Below are 16,447 nucleotides of genomic sequence, written 5' to 3' on the forward strand. Positions count from 1 at the left end.
CCAAGGCCTCCTGTGCTTCCAGCCCCCTCCAACTTTCACCTTCCTGCACTGAAAAACACCTAAGTGACACTGGAGGAGGAAACTTCCCGTCTTGCCGAAGAAGCCCCCTCTACCATCTGAGAGACAGCCCATCCCAGAGCCAGACAAGCCTTAGCAGCCACTCTCCGTGCCTGTGCTCACTAGTCGATCCCCATACTCTGCCTGCTATGTGGCCATCTCACCTGAGTCCCAGACCCGTGTGTCCAACTGCCTTCTGGACCACTCCCGCCACCAATGTATCCAAACCTCTTCCTTACCCTACCTGATTTCCAACTCAGGGACGTCCCCTCTGCCCATGTTGTCACCAGGCCAGAGACCTAGGCATGGCCCTGACTCCTACTCGCTCAGCCCCCACATCTAATCAGTCCCGAAGCCATGTCTAGTCTATCTTCCAAACGTCCCTCATCCACCCACTTCTCTCCATCCCAGTTGCCTTGGGACCAAGTACAGGGTCTCAGGTTCCAAAACTAAACTGAAGGAGGAGGAGACAGGAGACTGGAGTCTAAAGACCCTCCGACCTGGATTTGAATCCCAGCTTTACTACCTCTTGGCTGTGTGACCTGGAGCAAGTGACTTCACCTCTCGGAGCCTCAGTTTCCTCAAATGGAAAAATGTCGCCATAACCACACCTATATGTAAAGCCTTTGTCCTAGGGCCTGGCATACAAAAAATGTCCAGTAAACAGAAGCTGCTATTGTTAGCTATGACATTGTTTCCTGAAATTCAGTCATTCCCTCACTGCCTTCTTGATCTTTATATCACCTGTTCTGCTATTTATCTAATTTTTAAAATTGGTTTATTAAAAATAAAACAAATGACTTTTAAAAGGAAAGTTACTTCGCCACCAAGGAAGTCAATGTCACTTGCCAGAAATAGAAGATAGTAAAAATAAACACAAAACTATTAACATTTAAAATGTTTGTTTGTGCAGCCCGTAAAATCATCTTGCTTGCCTCTAGTGACACATGTCACATTTTAGGAAATAAATAATGATGTTACAGGAGTCGTGGTTACAGCCCCAGAATTTGTATAGAGGGATTGCCTAGTGGCAACTATCTACCTAGAAAAAAAGTGCTTAGGGGTTTTCTTTTGAATGTGAGTTTGCCAGGCAAGGGCAATGTTTTCAATTTCCAAATTAGAAAAATAGTAAAATTTCCTAAAGATGCTTTTATTCATACTTTCCATAAGACCAAGTGGCCATTTGTCCATACGGACGAATGGAGAAAGAGGGGCTGGCCCTGTGGCGTAGTGGTTAAGTTCACTGCTCTGTGCTCTGCATAGCCTGGATTCATGGGCCCGGATCCCAGGCATGGACATACACCACCTGTCACCCATGCTGTGGTGGTGACCCTCAAACAGAATAGAGGAGGAAGATTGGGGCGGTTGAGTGCCTCCCGCTTGCGTGGCCCCATGCCAGACCCGCTTGATATAGGATTTCTCCAGTGAAATCAGTTGCACTAGTCTTGTCTCCAGATGAGGAAACTGAGGCTCAGAGAAGTAACTAGACATAGAAGATGACAGACGGTGAACAGAGTGATGGAGAAAAGTCCAGCAGGGTAAGAGAATAGAGTGACATGACTTGCTATTTTTTTTTAATTGAGGTCACATTGATTTTTTTTTTTAAAGATTTTATTTTTTTCCTTTTTCTCCCCAAAGCCCCCCAGTACATAGTTGTATATTCTTCATTGTGGGTCCTTCTAGTTGTGGCATGTGGGACGCTGCCTCAGCGTGGTTTGATGAGCAGTGCCATGTCCGCGCCCAGGATTCGAACCAAGGAAACACTGGGCTGCCTGCAGCAGAGCGCGTGAACTTAACCGCTGGGCCATGGGGCCAGCCCCTGATTTCTAACATTATATTAATTTCAGGTGTACATCATTGTATTTTGACTTCTGGATAGACTACATCGTGTTCACCACCAAAAGCCTAGTTGCCATCTGTCACCCACAAATGTCCTCCTTTAGCCCTTTCGCCCTCCCCCAACCTTCCCCTCTGGTAACCATCCATCTGTTCTCTGCATCTATGTGTTTGCTCATTTATTTTCCACATATGAGTGGAATCATGCGGTATTCGTCTTTCTCTATTTCACTTAGCATAATACCCTCAAGGTCCAGGACTTTCTACTTCAGATTAGATGGTCTGGGAAGGCCTCACTAACTCGTGGTATTTGAACAGAGGCCTCAGCGAAGGGAGGCAGTGAGTATGTGAACATGTGGAGGGAGAAAAGGAGGTTCAGGCAGGGATCAGCAAAGCCATGGCCCTGAGAAGGGAGCACGCCTGGGGTGTGCAGCGAGGGATCTATATGCCAGAAGCCAAGTGTATGCGGAGAGAGGAGGAGACGGGGTCAGAGGGGTGAAAGGCCGACATCGCTCATAAAACGATCACCTTTTTTGTGATAATAATTTTGATGGCACAGGTTCGATTCTCCCAAGTGGATGGGCTGTGTGGACCGGGCTATGCTACTAGCCGTTCCCAAGCATCAGTTTCCTTGGTCATAAAGTGCAGGTGCGGAAATCGATGATCTCTAGCGTCTAAACTTAGTGGGGACAGAATTTTTGTCATCTCCCGCCTCTAGGCCGGTGCCTGGGACTCAGTAGGCGCTCACTAACGTTTGAATGAACACAGGGCTCCACAGGTCGCTGAAGTTCCCCAAGAGAACAGCAGGTGTCGCACCAGCCCCATAGCCACCAGCCCGGAGCCTGCGGGGCTGGGCTAAATCAGCCTCCAGCAGGAACCCGCTTGCTCGAATTCGGAGCTTTCAGGGAAGGGGCTTCTGAATGCCGAATTATGAGTCTCTCTTAAAAAACTGACTTCTTACTTGGAAAAGGGGGCTTCCGGCTCTTTAACAATAGCGGCAAGGGGGCCGGGTCCTCGGGCGCCGTTTCCCAGAATGCGCGGCGCCATGCAAATGAAGACGGTTTCGAAATCGGCAGTGATTCCTGCCATGCGGGCAAAGGAAACGTTTTGAAAGGATATCTACCGTAATAAACGACTGGGAGGAATTTATATGTATTGAAGGCAGCAATCTCATGCCTCCCAAGCCATACGACCATGATGTTAAAAAGCTAGGAATTCGTGCTTTATATATATCTGTGAGGGCGAGCGGTACCCTTGCCCGGATGATCCTCAGTGGTCTGGGGTGCAGGCTTCAAACCTGTAGCTGTCTAGCGACAGAGTGGTTCAATTCCACCTTTCGGGCGGTGTGGTTGCCTTTTCTTTTCCTCCCTTCAAACTGGACTTTAGAGAGCGGGTTGTCCCGGAGGCTGCGCCTCGGGCCGGCACCTGGAGAAGTCCCATGCATCGTAATTTATTATCCTCCACTATGCGGGTCTCTTCCTGTGATTATAGTTTTTCCAAGAAAAGCTCATCTCCACGCTCAGTTCTGGGATATTTACAGTTTGAGAATTACCGTCGGTTTCTCCCCTTCCCTCGCGCGCTCACTCATCCGTTGTCATTTGCTCACTCACGTATTTAATCACGCATGCACTTATTAATCAGTCAAGCGTTTATTCATTCATTTACTCATTCAACTAATATTTGCTGAGTGGTTGCTCGGTGCCTGGCCCTGCACTGGGCTGTGCTGGGGGGCACAGGGGTGACGACAACCCTGGCCTGGCCTCGCGGTGTTGCCCGTCCAGTGGAAGAGACAAACTTTAAACAATCGTTAATTACACATATAGTCAACGACTACAAAGATGTACCATTGGGAAGGCAAGTACAGACCATCTGGAGGCCATCTAATAAGGAGACCTGAGTTCAGGTGCGGGGTCAGAGTAACGCATGAGCAGACACCTGAAGGAGGAGAGGCGATGAGACAGCAGAAGTCGGGGGCGGGGTGCGGAATATTCCCGGCTGGGGATCAGGGTGGCCCGAACACTGGCGATGGGGATGGTGATATCTGCACCTTCACTCTGAGCTCAGCCTTGGCGTGCACAAGCTCAGTAATTCCTCACAACAGCCCCATCCTGCAGCTGGGGAAACTGAGGTTCAGAGAAATGAAGTTTCTCATCCAAGGTCACCCAGCTTCCGTAAACCTCCAGTCCCAGGGTTCCAAGACCCCTGGTCCACGCTGTTTATCACTGCCCTGTGCTGTCTTTCCCAAGCTACCTGCTCATGAAGTCCTGTCTGTTCTGCCTCAGAACTGTGTTTTGAATCTTTCCCCCTCCTCTCTAACGCACAGCCCTGGCCCTGTTCCAGCCCCCTCCCTCACACCCGGGGGTGCCTGCCCTAGCCTCCTGCCTGGTCTCCTGGCCCGGATTTGCCCCTTTCTCGCCCAGCGACCCTCAGTCTGATGGCTAGAGGAGTCTATCTAAAGCACAAACCTGGCCTGCCCTTCTTGTGCTCAAAACCTGCCATGGCTCCCCAGTGCCCTCAAGAGATGATCTAAACTCTTGGTCTGAACTTTAAGCCTGCAGAATTTGGTCCCCGCTAAGCTCTCTCTCTACGCCTTTTGCTCCAGCCACGGCGAGCCTCTCGCTTCCTCAATGTGTCAAGTCCTCTCTCCACCAACAGCTCTTTGCACTCACTATTTTGTTAGACTCAGCCTTTTTCTAGTCCCTTCTTTACCTTCTATTTATCCTCCAGGACTCAGCCGTCCCTCCTCCAGGAGGTCTTTCCTGACTCCTAGACCAAATCAGGTGCCCCCACTGCGCTGCCCCAGCCCCATGGACTCCCCCAACCCTGTCCACTTCGGATCATCCCTGACTGGGGTCTGAGGTCTGTGCCCTCCACGGGACTGTGACCCCTAGAAGGGGATAGCCTGGGGCTGTCTCAGTCCCCGCAGTGTCCCCAACACTGCCCAGTGCCGGGCTGGGAACACAGTAAATGCTTAGCAAATTTCAAAAATTAATTGATAAGTTAAGTGATTCCATCATTTCAAATTCCCCTGCTTATTCATTTACTAAGGCATCCCGATGACCTCTGGAGCATCACCTCAATTCCCAGAGTGCTTGCTGCTATGCAAATAGGAGAGGGCTTGGATCTTGCAATGGGATGGCTCGGTTGTATCTTTGGACAAAGCGGCAATATTTTTTGTTGAACCAGTCTTGAGTTGGCCCCAATATGGTCATAACCCAGAAGGAGCGGTCATGTGAAAAGCAAAAGGAAACACATCCTTAGTGTAAAGGGAGCCAAGTTTTTGTGGTTCATATAACCCCAAGGACACCCTTTTTCATCGGTTATTTTCAATATTGGGGGCTATATCTTTCTGGCTTTTTTTAGTTCTGTATCTTTTGCTTGTGGATGCTAATATTCTGACTGCTTATTTTTTCTAGGAGGAGGCACAGCCTTGTGTGTATGGGAAGTCCTCCTAACTGTCTAGCCCCCGTCCATCCTGCTGTGGGCTGATTCACCAGTAGGAGTTCCACCCTGTGTGTGTGTTTGCATAGCTTCTTCCCCCAGCAATCTCACTTCACTTACTCATACTCAAAGGAAGGCAGCTGATGAGTGTCAGGAGAAAATAGACCCTGAATCTTGGTGGATGCATTTTTAAAAGCTTTTTATTGGCGACAGTGCAGAACCACGGGGGGAGGATAGCGGCCCAATGCCAGCCAGCCCCAGCCCCCTAGGGTCAGGTGCAAAATACAAAAAGAGAATCACAAATACAGCCATTGGGTGGGGGTTGGGGCTTCCATAACTTGCCGTCGGCAGGGGCAGGCCCTGCTCCCAGTTTCACACTTGCACCCAGAATTCTCAAAAGATACAGATTGTAAAAATCTATGCTCCCCAGGCTTACTCACAAAAATTAAATCCCACGTTCCCAACGAACCCAGAGTCAGAAGACAGCTGGAAGATCAGGGACAGTCAGAAAGGAGACAGGTGGAAAAGGCCAGAGAAAAAACAGGCAGAGAAAAGACAGAAGGGGAGAGACACTCAGGAAAGAGACAGCCAGAGACACCCAGGAAGGGACGAGACCATCAGAGAAGAGACGGCTAGAGACAGTCAGATAGAGACAGCCAGAGAAAAGACAGCCGGAGACAGGCTGACTTGAAGTTTCCAGAAGCAGTGTTTCCAATCCAATGACACGGCTTCGGGGGCCAACGTGACCCAGGCCGAGGTTGCAGAAGCCTCCACACTCACGCGCACACACACACCCATATATAATATATTTATTTATACATAATAGATATAAGTGCCTTTCGCAAACCGAGAAAGGGATAAATAGCTCCGGGACGGGTCTGGGGTCTGGGATGAGGGCGGGAGGCGCAGGACGGAGCACGTGGAATGTCTTCCATGCGGCACGGAGGGCGCTGGGGCCCATCCGGTGTTAAAAAATGTCAACTGGCCTCATGATGAAATGCTCATGAGGCGAAGCACAAGGAGAGGCGGGGTGGGGGAGCCAAAACCAAGATTCGGGGCTGGGGGGAAGGAGGAGGGGAAGCTGGGGTCGTGGGAGCCCAGCCCCTTCGAGTTTGCCAGTCCAAAAATATTGGGGGTGGGGGGCGGTAGGAGGCCAAAGCCTCAGCCTTTCTAGCTTCTCCGGAAAACTGCCGAGCCCCCTGGCCATCTCCCCTTGCTCCCTTTCTAGAAAGGATGTGGGAGTGCCAGGGGGAGGGAGAAGTCGGCGTCCTAGGCCGGGGTAAGGGGACAGGCCTTAAAGAAAAAAGGCCAGGGCTTGGCGCCGGGGGTCCTGAGGAGAGAGGCCTCGCGGATGGATAACTGTCACCCACCTCTCGATTCTGTCACCCCCTGGAGTCTAACTCACCGGCGAGGGGAGGAAGGAGGCAGATCGGGGAGGGGAGACCAAGGAAAGGCTTTGGGGAGTGGGGGGCACAATCCTTCCGGAAGGGTCCTGTCCCACCGCGCTCCCCCCACCCCACCCCCGCCCCCCCCAAATCCGGCCGACTCATTTCACAGTATAAGACACTCCAGCAGGACAGCATCACAGCGCCCCCTGCTGCCTGAATCAGAGAGGCCCAACAAGGAAGGCCAGGAGGGGAGGCTGGAGGCGGGAGGGAGGCTGCCAATAACACTGTCATCAGAAGGGAGGCTGGGGGCTGAATGTGGGGGCATCCTTAGGAGGCGAGAAATTCGAATCAGAGCCAGTTTGGCGGGGAGGGAGCGGCTGGAGAGTGGGGGAGGGAGGTTCACATTTCAGACTAAGTCTGGGTGGGGGGAAGGGGGTTATCAGAGGGGGGCATCGACTTCCCTCTAAAGGTGGGCTCAATTCAGAGGAGGATCTAACCACGTGGGAATGTTAAATAAGCTAAGGTCGGGGGATCAGAGAGAACCGGCCTGGTCAGGCCCGGAAGGGGGGGTGGGGGAGACATTGTGGGGGGGGGGCTCTGTGGCCTTTCCTTGTTGGGCCTCTCTGGAGAGAACTCCAGCCCACCCCCCACCCCGCCACCAGCACCCCTTTCCCTCCAGCCCAAAGGTGGGCATCACCCCCCACCCACCCATCCCCAGAAGTTGGGTTGAAGTGAGACAGCCAACAGGCAGCTGGGGGGGTCCATCCCCTCCCCACCCCCCCGCCCCCAAAGTCACCAGCTCTCTGGCCTCGCCGGGCCACAGAAACAAGAGGCGGCACAAAACACAAGGGGGTCCTCCTGTCCGATGGCAGCGGCGGCAGAGAGTCAGACAGGAGAGGCAGGGAGGCCGGGCGCCTGCTTTGTCACTTCCCCTCTCTCTCCTCCTTCTCCTCTTCCAAATCTCTCTCCTTTGTGTGTTTGTTAGTTTTGTGTCTAAAGAGTTCACAGAGCGAGAAGGGAGGGCGAGTTCAGGGGGTCGCAAGGCTGGTCGCTGCCGCTGGTGCGTTGGGCGCCGGCGAACGCGGAGACCTCCGGGCAGGTGAGGACAAACGAGGAAGTGTACGAAGGGTTAACAACGGGGAAGGGGTCGCCGAGGACTTGAACTTCACTGTGTGTAAAGAGAGAAGCTGTCAGGTTGGGGGGTGCGTCCTGGCTGGTCTGGAAGGGCAGGGGCGGTGGTGGCGGGGGCGGCAGCAGCCAGCTGAAACCATCTTCCTTAGTGGATGCTGACCCCGGCAAACCTCTCACCTCCGGCAGCGGGCCCGGCCCGGGCCCCTCTTCGTAGGGGATCTTGCAGCCCGGTTTGTGGGCCACCAGCACAAACTCCAGACGCTCCTTCTCCTTTTGGAGCTCGGCGATCTCCGACTCCAGCTCCGCCTTTTCTTCCTCCAACTGATCTGTCTCCTGAGGCCCCCGGCGGCCAGGTCGCGGAGGAGGGGGAGGAAGGAGGAAAAAAGCGTGAGCGACTAGAGAAAGGAGAAAGCATCTCCTGTAGACACGCGGCAGAGGCCCAGCGGATGGAGAGGAAAGAGCCCAGCGCTGGGGGCCTGGTGCGCTATGGGGCTTGAGGCAAGGGTCTTGCCTTCTGGGAGCTTCAGTTTCCCCATCTGTCCAGTGGATGGTTGGGAAGGGGCCAGCCAGGGGCCCATGGAAGTCTCTGGTTGCAGAAGGCACTCAGAGGTTTGTTGAATGAACAATTTCAATTTCGGAGTTTGTTGAATGAATGAACAATTGTTATATGTTTTTAACGCCACCTACTCCCCTCTACGACCCTCCCCTCTCTGCCTCCCGGGAAAGAGAGCAGGCAGCGCAGGAAAGTACAGTAGAGGACTTCCCTGATTCCTGCAAGGGTAGCAGGCCACCCCGCAGGCATAAAGTGGGAAATTCTCAGAGTGAGGTGGGGCACAAAAAGGGAGGGGGGGCCTTGGTGGTCGCTGCCAGCCCAAGGACTGAGACATCTGGGTGGTGGGGAATTCACATAAGATAAAAGGATTTCATTTCAAGGACCTTCTAGAACGTTAAAGCTAGAAGGAACCTGCAGATTCGATGAAGGGTCTAAGAGATGGAGAAACTGAGGCAAAAATGGGTTATCATTTGCCCAAGACCAAAAGGGAGAAATGACTGGAGGTCCCCTCTATTGCAGGTCCCTCACCTGTCCCCTCAGAGGAAGTGAAAGCCAGGAGAGGGATGGCTGTGTGTGCCAGGGGGGTCATAAACCAGGACAGAGAGTGGCCAGGACTTCGCCTAAGTGGGTGAGGGTCTGTGTGTCTGCATAGGGTTACCCAACTGGCCACATCTGTACCTCGTTCCCTATGTGGAACCTCTGGTTCTCAGGCCAGGATAAGGGCACAGGTGAGGGTGGAGCAGAGGCCGGGGAGCGAGCCCCTCTTTCAGCATACCCTCACCCCACCCCAGGCGCCATGCTCACCGCCTGGAGCCGGTCAGTCAGCTCCCTCCGACGGTTCCTACACTTAGCTGCCGCCAGCTTGTTTCGTTCCCGGCGAACCCTTCGTTTCTCCTCCTCCTCCGGGGTCAGCTGAGTAGGGGAGATAGAGCCCATGAGGCTGGGAGACACGGGGTACCTCCTTCACCTTTCCCAAACCTCCTCCTCTTCCAGAACCCCCAGGAGACAGTAAAGGACCCTTAGTCCTCGCTGACTGTGGCAAGGATATAGGGATTCTGTGGCCTTGAGGCCTTCGTGGTCCCTCATCCCAATACTGAGAAAGTTCCTGCCTCTCTTGCTTCCTCCCCCCATTCCAAGGTCTGATGCCCCTTACTCACCGTCTCTTCTCGAGGTCTCCTAGGCCGGGCTCGGGCAGGGCGGGAAGGCCCAGGTCCACTGGTGGTTCCGCTGGTAGAAGGCCCACCACTGCCACCAGCTCCGCCACTGCTGTAGCCACTCATGCCCGGTGTGGAGTAACTGGTTCCTGGCATGTCGTAGGGGTCGACGGCCGGGGGCTGGGAGGCCAGTGGCTGCCCCTGGGACTGGGCCATGGAAGAGATGAGGGTGGGTTGCACGAGCCACTGGAGGTCCTGGCTGGTTGTGATCGCGGTGACCGTGGGCACGAAGGAACCGGGCATTTCCCCGAGACCGGCGCACTCCTACGGGGTGACACATACACACACAGGCGTAGACACACAAACAGAGACACCGACACACACACACCCAACACACATACACACACCGACCCCGTGAGTGAGCACAGGGCGAGCGGGTGTGGATGTGTGTGTCACAGGCAAAAAGCCACAACACCCACCCTTCCACTACACCGTGACGCAGTGGTTAATGAGAGGATTTCTGCTCAACTGGCTTCTACCTCCTCCTTCTTCCTCGGGGAAAGGTTGCACGGTTCCAGCGGGTGGTGAATCACACCCCGGGTTGGTGACTCTTAGGTGTGGGGGGGTGGGGAGGAGGCTGGACACAGCCGGGTGACAGAACCCCCGGGACGGAGTCACAGCCACACACACAGCCACAACACCCCACCCCCACCCCAGAGGCAAGGGGAGGGAGAGAGACAGGCCTTAGGCCAAGCCTTCCTCCACACTCACACACAACACACACCCCTCTGAGCCAGGGCGTGAGGGACAGGAGGGTCCATGAGACCCCCGTGCAGGGGCGGGGGGTCTCAGTGAAAAGGGTGTCGAGGGACGGGCCTAGGAGTTGAGAGCAACGTTTCAAGTAATTGTCTCTCCCCGGAGTGAGACTGACACGTGACAGCTTAGGGTGATCGGACAAGTAGAGAAAAGTGACGAGCCAGGCTCCCTCTGACTGTGGCGGACGGGGAATGGTGCAGGTCCGGAGCCCCCAGGCCCAAGCCGCGCTCATCCCCCCACCCCGGAACGGAATCCTAGAACTGCTCGCAAGGCTCAACTACTCTCCCGGGGGCGTGGTGAGGGATGGGCTGGCTCGCTGGCCAATCAGCGCCTTGGAAACCCAGAGGGGGCGGGGCTCCTGGAGACCACCTGGCTGCTTCCTCCAGGATTAGCGGTTCTAGTCCTGGGCTCGGACGCACCGGAGCGACCGGGCGTCCGGAGCAGAGGGAGTGGGAGTGTGCCCGTGTGTGCCTGGAGGAGAGGGTGACGGTCCCCAGGTCCCCCGGAGAATCCCCGGCGCACAAACAGACAGGCTCGGCCCCCGAGAGCGGAGGGACCGGGTCCCCGCAAGGTCCTCGTGGACTCATTGGGTCTCAGAGGGTCCCTCCCGTCGCGACAGGGGGTCCCCTCGCTCTGCCTCTAGAAGCCCGTAAAGGAGACTCTAGCGCCGAGGAGCCCCAGATTCTGGGCACCGAGAGGGGGAAGGGAACTGCCCCCCACAAATAGGAAGGGAAAGCTGATTGGCTAAAGCTCTCGCCGCGGCGGCCAATCGGAACGCCGGGCTGCCCCCTCCCTTAGCAACGTGGCCCGGCGTTCCAAAATAGAACGCTCCCGGGACGTCAGGGGCGGGGCGGACGAAGGGGGCGCCGCGCGCCGTGCGTGCCCCGCGTCAGACGGAGGATTCCAGCGCGTCAGCCGTTACGCACGGGTCCCCCGTTACGTCTCCGCGCAGGAGGCGGAGGCAGCTCTGCCGAGGGTTCGAGGCCCGCTCTCCCGCTGGAGCGAGAGCGACCTGGCGCCCGAATAGGCGCTGGGGTGGAGGAGGAAAGGGGAGGAGGCTCCTGGAAGCTTCCCCGGAATTTTTCCCACCTGCCTAACCGCGCTAGCTTCAGGTTGGGGACCTGCGCCCCGGATCTGGCTAAAAGTTCCCCGCCCGGCTACCGAATACACGTTGCACCGAGCGGCGCATCCTCCCCACCCCCAAAGCTGACCCCTCTGCCATCCCTCCCTGCGCTCCACGCACGCAACCCATTGCAACCGCGTCCCGACTCTGCAGTTTGCAAAGTGCGCCGTGAGCCTCTGCCCTCTCAGCTCCTGGCTTTGGACACGTCTTTCTTTGGGATGGGAGAAGTCCTCACTCCACCCTTGACTTAAAAAATTAAAACCCACAAAGCAGCACTCAACCCTCAAGAACTTACCTGGGAGGCGGCGGCGGTGGGTGGACTGCCGAAGGAGTCCACCGAAGACAGATACTGAGACTCGGCGGAGGGTGAGGAGCTGCACCGGGAGCCGGAGTCGTAGTCTCCGGGGAAAGCTTGAAACATTTCCCTGGGCACAGGGGGGCCCCTGTGACCACGCTGAGGCCGTCGGGAAGCCAAGGCTATGGCCGGGTGGGAGAAGAAAGGTGCGAGTCCGGGGTGACCCAAGCGCGTCCCCAACGTGCGCTGTCCGGGGAAACTCGGGATGAGGGCAGCGTCCCGCTCCAACAATGGCAAAGTTTCTGTGCAATTCCTCTGCGGTGGCCAGGCCCCCACAAGATGCCGCTGTGCCTCCCGAAAGTCCAGGCTCCGTAGATCCCAGGGGTGTCCGGGGGATCGCTCCCCCAGAGGCGGAAAGCGCTGTCCTGCTGTGCAGAATCTGCTTCGGGTGCGGTCTCCTCCACGCGTCCGGCGGGTCCCACGGGGGGAGGGGAGTAATAAAGAAGACGAAAAAAGTTAAGTCGGTCCTCCAAAATAAAATGTAGAATTATCTAGAAGAATCCTTCCAAAAACTTTCTCTCCGGAAAAAAAAAATAACAAACCGAACTTCACAGCCCACCCCCCCTAGAAGAAGAACCACAACAATCAAGTCTCCGAGTCCCAGCTCCGCGTGTCCTTCCCGTGGCGGTAGCTCTCAGTCTTATGAATGAAGCCCAGAGCCGCCAGCCTGTATTTATACGCCCGGGACCCGCCCCCTGTTACGTCACCCATCCCGCGCTGGACAAACTTCCCCAAATCTCCCGTCCCGCCGAACCAAACCCCGCGCCGTCCGGCAAGAGGGCTTCCCTAGCCTCCCTCTGGTCACCCGCATCACCCTCGCGGCCCCGGGGGTCTCGGGGGCTGCGTTCTGGACCACTCGGCGGGAGGGGATCCCGGCCCCGCCTCCCCGGAGTTCCTGTGACGCAATTAGCCATATAAGGACCTCGGCCGGCGCGGCGGAGTGTTTGTTTGGTATCCTAGCAATTACGTCAGAGGGAATCCCTCGCTCGCTCGCGCGCTCACCCCTCGCGCCTGCGGAACCCGCCCGCGCCTGCGCAGTGCCCCGCCGCCCCGGGGGCTGGTATTAATAGGCTCTTAGACGCGCCCGGGGAAGACCCCAGCCAGCGGGTGCCCCTAGCCTCTGGCAGCCCCTCCCAGTTCTCCCTATGGTGCAGCGCCCCCACCCGAGAGGAAAGGCACATCTCCAAAAGGAGGCCCTGGCTACTGTGTAGTCACGTAGCGGGGGAAACTGAGTCCCGAGCCGGGTGGGCGGGGACGTGAGGCTCCAGGGGAAAGTCAAGGAAGGGGTGGAGTCCCGAGGCTCATACTAGCTTCTGCTCTAACCCGCTGAGCGAGCTTGGAAAATGCTTTCCCTCTCTGGGCTTCAGCTTCAGTTTTCCCAGCTGGACGAAGGATGCGTGTCTTGGACCCCGCGGGTCCCCGAGGTCCGGCTTTGGGGAAGGACGCGGGTTTGGAGGGGATGGGGAATGAAACTTGGGGTGAAGCGTCCCGGCTAATGGTGTTGGGAACCTCTCTTCGCGTTATAATCCTACCCACAGAGAGAAAAACCGTATGTTGGGGGGTATAATTAATAATAATAATAATAAAATAATAATCACAGATGCCTCGTATTTAGCACTCACCGGTACCAGCTCTTGTACTAACTCTTTAAAGACAAGGTTTGTAATCCTTCAAACACCTTTGGAAGGTTTAGGGAGGAAAATCTTCATTTGCTAAAAGAAGCAAATGATACTTGGAGAGACTATGACTTGCCCAAGATGCCATCATGAGAAATTCAAAACCACAACTGTCAAACTCTAGGGCCCCTACTCTCTTCCTGGTTTCTGAGAGCTGCTAGGTTGAGTGAAACCAAAACTGGGTGTTGGGTCATTTAAATGACGGTGGTGACCATAGCGGCTTCCATTCATTGCAAGCTATAAGCCTTACAAACTCACCGCTGTCTGTTTGCAGCGTTCACCGCTGTAACCCAGGCTCAGAGGGGCAAAGCCGCTTACCTGGGGCCGCCCCATTAGGAAATGGGCTTCGAGAGTCTAATTCAGGTATATTGGACGCCACCAACTCTTAAGCACCCCTAGGAAGGGTCCTACCAGCTGCTTCACAAATCCTAGACATCCAGGCACTTCCCTCCCGGCGCAGAGCCTGGCCCAGCCCTGGGCACAGAGGGAGAAGCACTTTAAAAGGGTTGAATCCCACAGGCCCAGAGATGGGGAGAGCCTGGCTCAGGGTCACACAGCAGGTCTGAGGCAGAACAGGAGGGGGTGGCTCCTTATTCCCAGGAGAGTCCTGATTCTCTGCTCCAGGAATGGGGAGCAGGGAGGGAGATGTGGAAGGCTGGAGGGACATGGCGGGCAACAAGGGGAGGCTGAGGTTTCCAGACAAAAGCCCAGCCTCAAGCCAGCCCTCTGCCCCGCTCCCCCACACCCCTCTGTCTGCCAGCAGTCTGGAAGCAGCGACAGGGACCAGGAGATGACACAGCAACCACCAGCAGGCAGTGACTCGACCCCAGCATCAGACAGGGAGTGACCCCTCATCGCCTTGTCCCGTCCAAGCCCCTCATCTTCTCTCCCACGGAATAAAGGAGACACGCAGATGCTGCCCGGAGCCCTTCACACCCTACACGGGCAGCCACACACCCACAGCGCCACCGGCACACACTCACAGGGTCACACGTGGGCCTTCAGATGTCACTCGCAAGCAGCAACACACATGGCCACACGCAGAAACAGCTTCACACGCACACCCCGGCACCGAGAAACACACTGCCTGGTGGTCACCAATGCACACAACACACACACCTTCGGTACAGACGCACGTAGATGTCGTCACGGCACCATAACAAGAGCTCACGTTCCACCAGCATTCACAGTAACTGGTTTAATTCTCACAATGCTCCTAGGAAGTAGGAACTTTCATTTTACAGCCGAGGAAATGGCAGCCCAGAGAGGTGAAGTCACTTGCCTAGAGCCACACAGCAAGTTAGTGGTGGAGCTGGGATCAGAATAAAGAGTGCCCGGGACAGGAGAACAGGAATAGCGCCCCACTCGTGGGCCTGGTGGAAGGATTATGTGACTGTCAGTAAACCTCCTGCAACATGCATGGCACATCGTGGGGGCTCGTTTCATTATTAAAATAAAGCTCCCAGGCTTTTGCAGACGTAGACCCTCCTGGGGACATTACCGCAAGCAGAGACACATTTTCATGGGCCCTTAAAATTGTCACGGGCTCTAGCACCATGCCCTCTGTGCCTAAGGGAAAAGTTGACCCTGGAGACACACACACACCGACACACAGAGACACACACAGAGTCTCATGCAAACACACACACAGACATGCACACCTGCTCACAGAGCGTGGAGGGCAGAGCAAGGCTTTCTCCATGGAGTTCAACCCCGGCGAGCTTCCAGGAGGAGGAGGACTGGAGAGTGGGCGAGAGAGCAGGACCCCTGCTCTGGCTCCCCAGGGGTTGGCTCTGCATGGGGAGGGGGGTGGGGGGGTCCTCAGCCTTCTTCCCCCACAGGTGGGGGGGTGGCAGTGCCAGCTCTGCTTGCTCGGAGCATCCTGTAAACAGCCCCAGGGCCCACTCCACCAAGGGCAGCCGTCAGCACGTCCTTCCATGCTTCCTTTGGCAAAAGCCCTCCCTACTAGGTTCCTCAGTTTCCCCACCATAGAGCAGGAAGATGACCGTGGGCTCTGAAATTTAGTAATAAGAAGAGGAGGAAAAGGAGGAGGAAGAAAGCAAACGCTTAGCGAGCTGTGCTCGGTGCCTTCACGCCATCCTCTCAGTTAGTCCTCACACCGCGCCAGCCCCATCAGTAGCTTCTGTTAATACCCCACTGCACAGAGCAGGAAATTGAGGCACAGGGAAGTTCAGGCTGAACTCGGTGCTTCTGGCTGTTCACGTGATCATGACTCACTGGGGCATCTGGTGACAGTGAAGTTCTGAGGTGGTTTTTTGTGTTTCCAGCAAGCCCCGGGGTGATGCCAAGGCGAGTGTTTCTGAGGCATGAGAAGAGGAGGGGTGTGCCTGTGTGTGGGGAGGTGTCCTGCTGTCATCACCGTGACCTCCGTGAGGGTAGAGCCAGGCTGGTTAGGAACTGTGGGCTCCTCAGTGCCCAGCAATGAACAGTGAGTATTGCTGGCTGGCTAGGCCAGCTCCCCACTGAGCAATCCTGGAGGCGTCCTGGACTGGGTGTCTGGAGTTTCAGGGAAGCAAAGTGTTCTAGAATGGGATCTCTTAGCTTGACCCTCTGAGGATCCCTTCATTCTGCATTCAGACTCCTCACTCACCATGGCCCACGAGGCCCGGTGTGGCCCGGCTGGCACTGACCACCCCAGTCTCCCCTCTCCCTGTTTCCCGTCAGGTTCGGATGCCACGGTCTCTCTGCCTTGTCTTCAAGGCTTCGCATATGCTCTTCCCTCTGCAGGGAGCACTCTTCCTTTTGCTCCCTCTAGCTCACACTCTCTTCTTCCCGGTCTCAGCTCCTATATCCCCTCCTCCAGGAAGCCCTCCAAAGGGTCAGTACCCTTCCTTTGGGAGCCCCCCACCCCAGCTCTGCCTCTCCCAGTTCATCACCCTCTGGGGAAGGGTCTGTC

General features: G+C 55.9%; 1 protein-coding gene and 1 non-coding gene across 3 annotated transcripts; one reads left to right on the forward strand and one right to left on the reverse strand.

Moving 5' to 3' along the window:
- Positions 1-3,149: 3,149 nt before the first annotated feature.
- On the forward strand, positions 3,150-3,236 carry TRNASTOP-UCA (transfer RNA opal suppressor (anticodon UCA)). The gene has a single exon. It is a non-coding gene; the product is annotated as a tRNA-Sec (tRNA).
- Positions 3,237-5,516: 2,280 nt separating this feature from the next.
- On the reverse strand, positions 5,517-12,486 carry FOSB (FosB proto-oncogene, AP-1 transcription factor subunit). Of its 2 annotated transcripts, XM_046683765.1 has the most exons (4): positions 11,795-12,485; positions 9,564-9,884; positions 9,211-9,318; positions 5,517-8,186 (listed from the first exon to the last, which is right to left on the reverse strand). In XM_046683765.1, exons 1-4 carry the CDS (start codon positions 11,918-11,920, stop codon positions 7,725-7,727), a joined length of 1,017 nt encoding a protein of 338 aa, XP_046539721.1. In that variant the 5' UTR covers positions 11,921-12,485; the 3' UTR covers positions 5,517-7,724. The 2 variants fall into 2 exon arrangements, with proteins under 2 accessions (XP_046539721.1, XP_046539722.1); XM_046683766.1 differs by lacking the exon at positions 9,211-9,318 and having other exon boundaries at positions 11,795-12,486.
- Between the last annotated feature and the right edge of the window lie 3,961 nt (positions 12,487-16,447).

Source organism: Equus quagga, chromosome 13 (assembly GCF_021613505.1).
Source record: "Equus quagga isolate Etosha38 chromosome 13, UCLA_HA_Equagga_1.0, whole genome shotgun sequence".
Lineage (NCBI taxonomy): Eukaryota > Metazoa > Chordata > Mammalia > Perissodactyla > Equidae > Equus > Equus quagga.

Coding starts and splice junctions, on each gene's coding strand:
- FOSB (XM_046683765.1), bottom strand. CDS start 11,920: ATGTTTCAAGCTTTCCCCGGAGACTACGACTCCGGCTCCCGGTGCAGC. Junction 9,319..9,563: donor GGAGACCTCGAGAAGAGACG/GTGAGTAAGGGG, acceptor TCCCCTACTCAG/CTGACCCCGGAGGAGGAGGA. Junction 8,187..9,210: donor TGACTGACCGGCTCCAGGCG/GTGAGCATGGCG, acceptor CGGGGGCCTCAG/GAGACAGATCAGTTGGAGGA.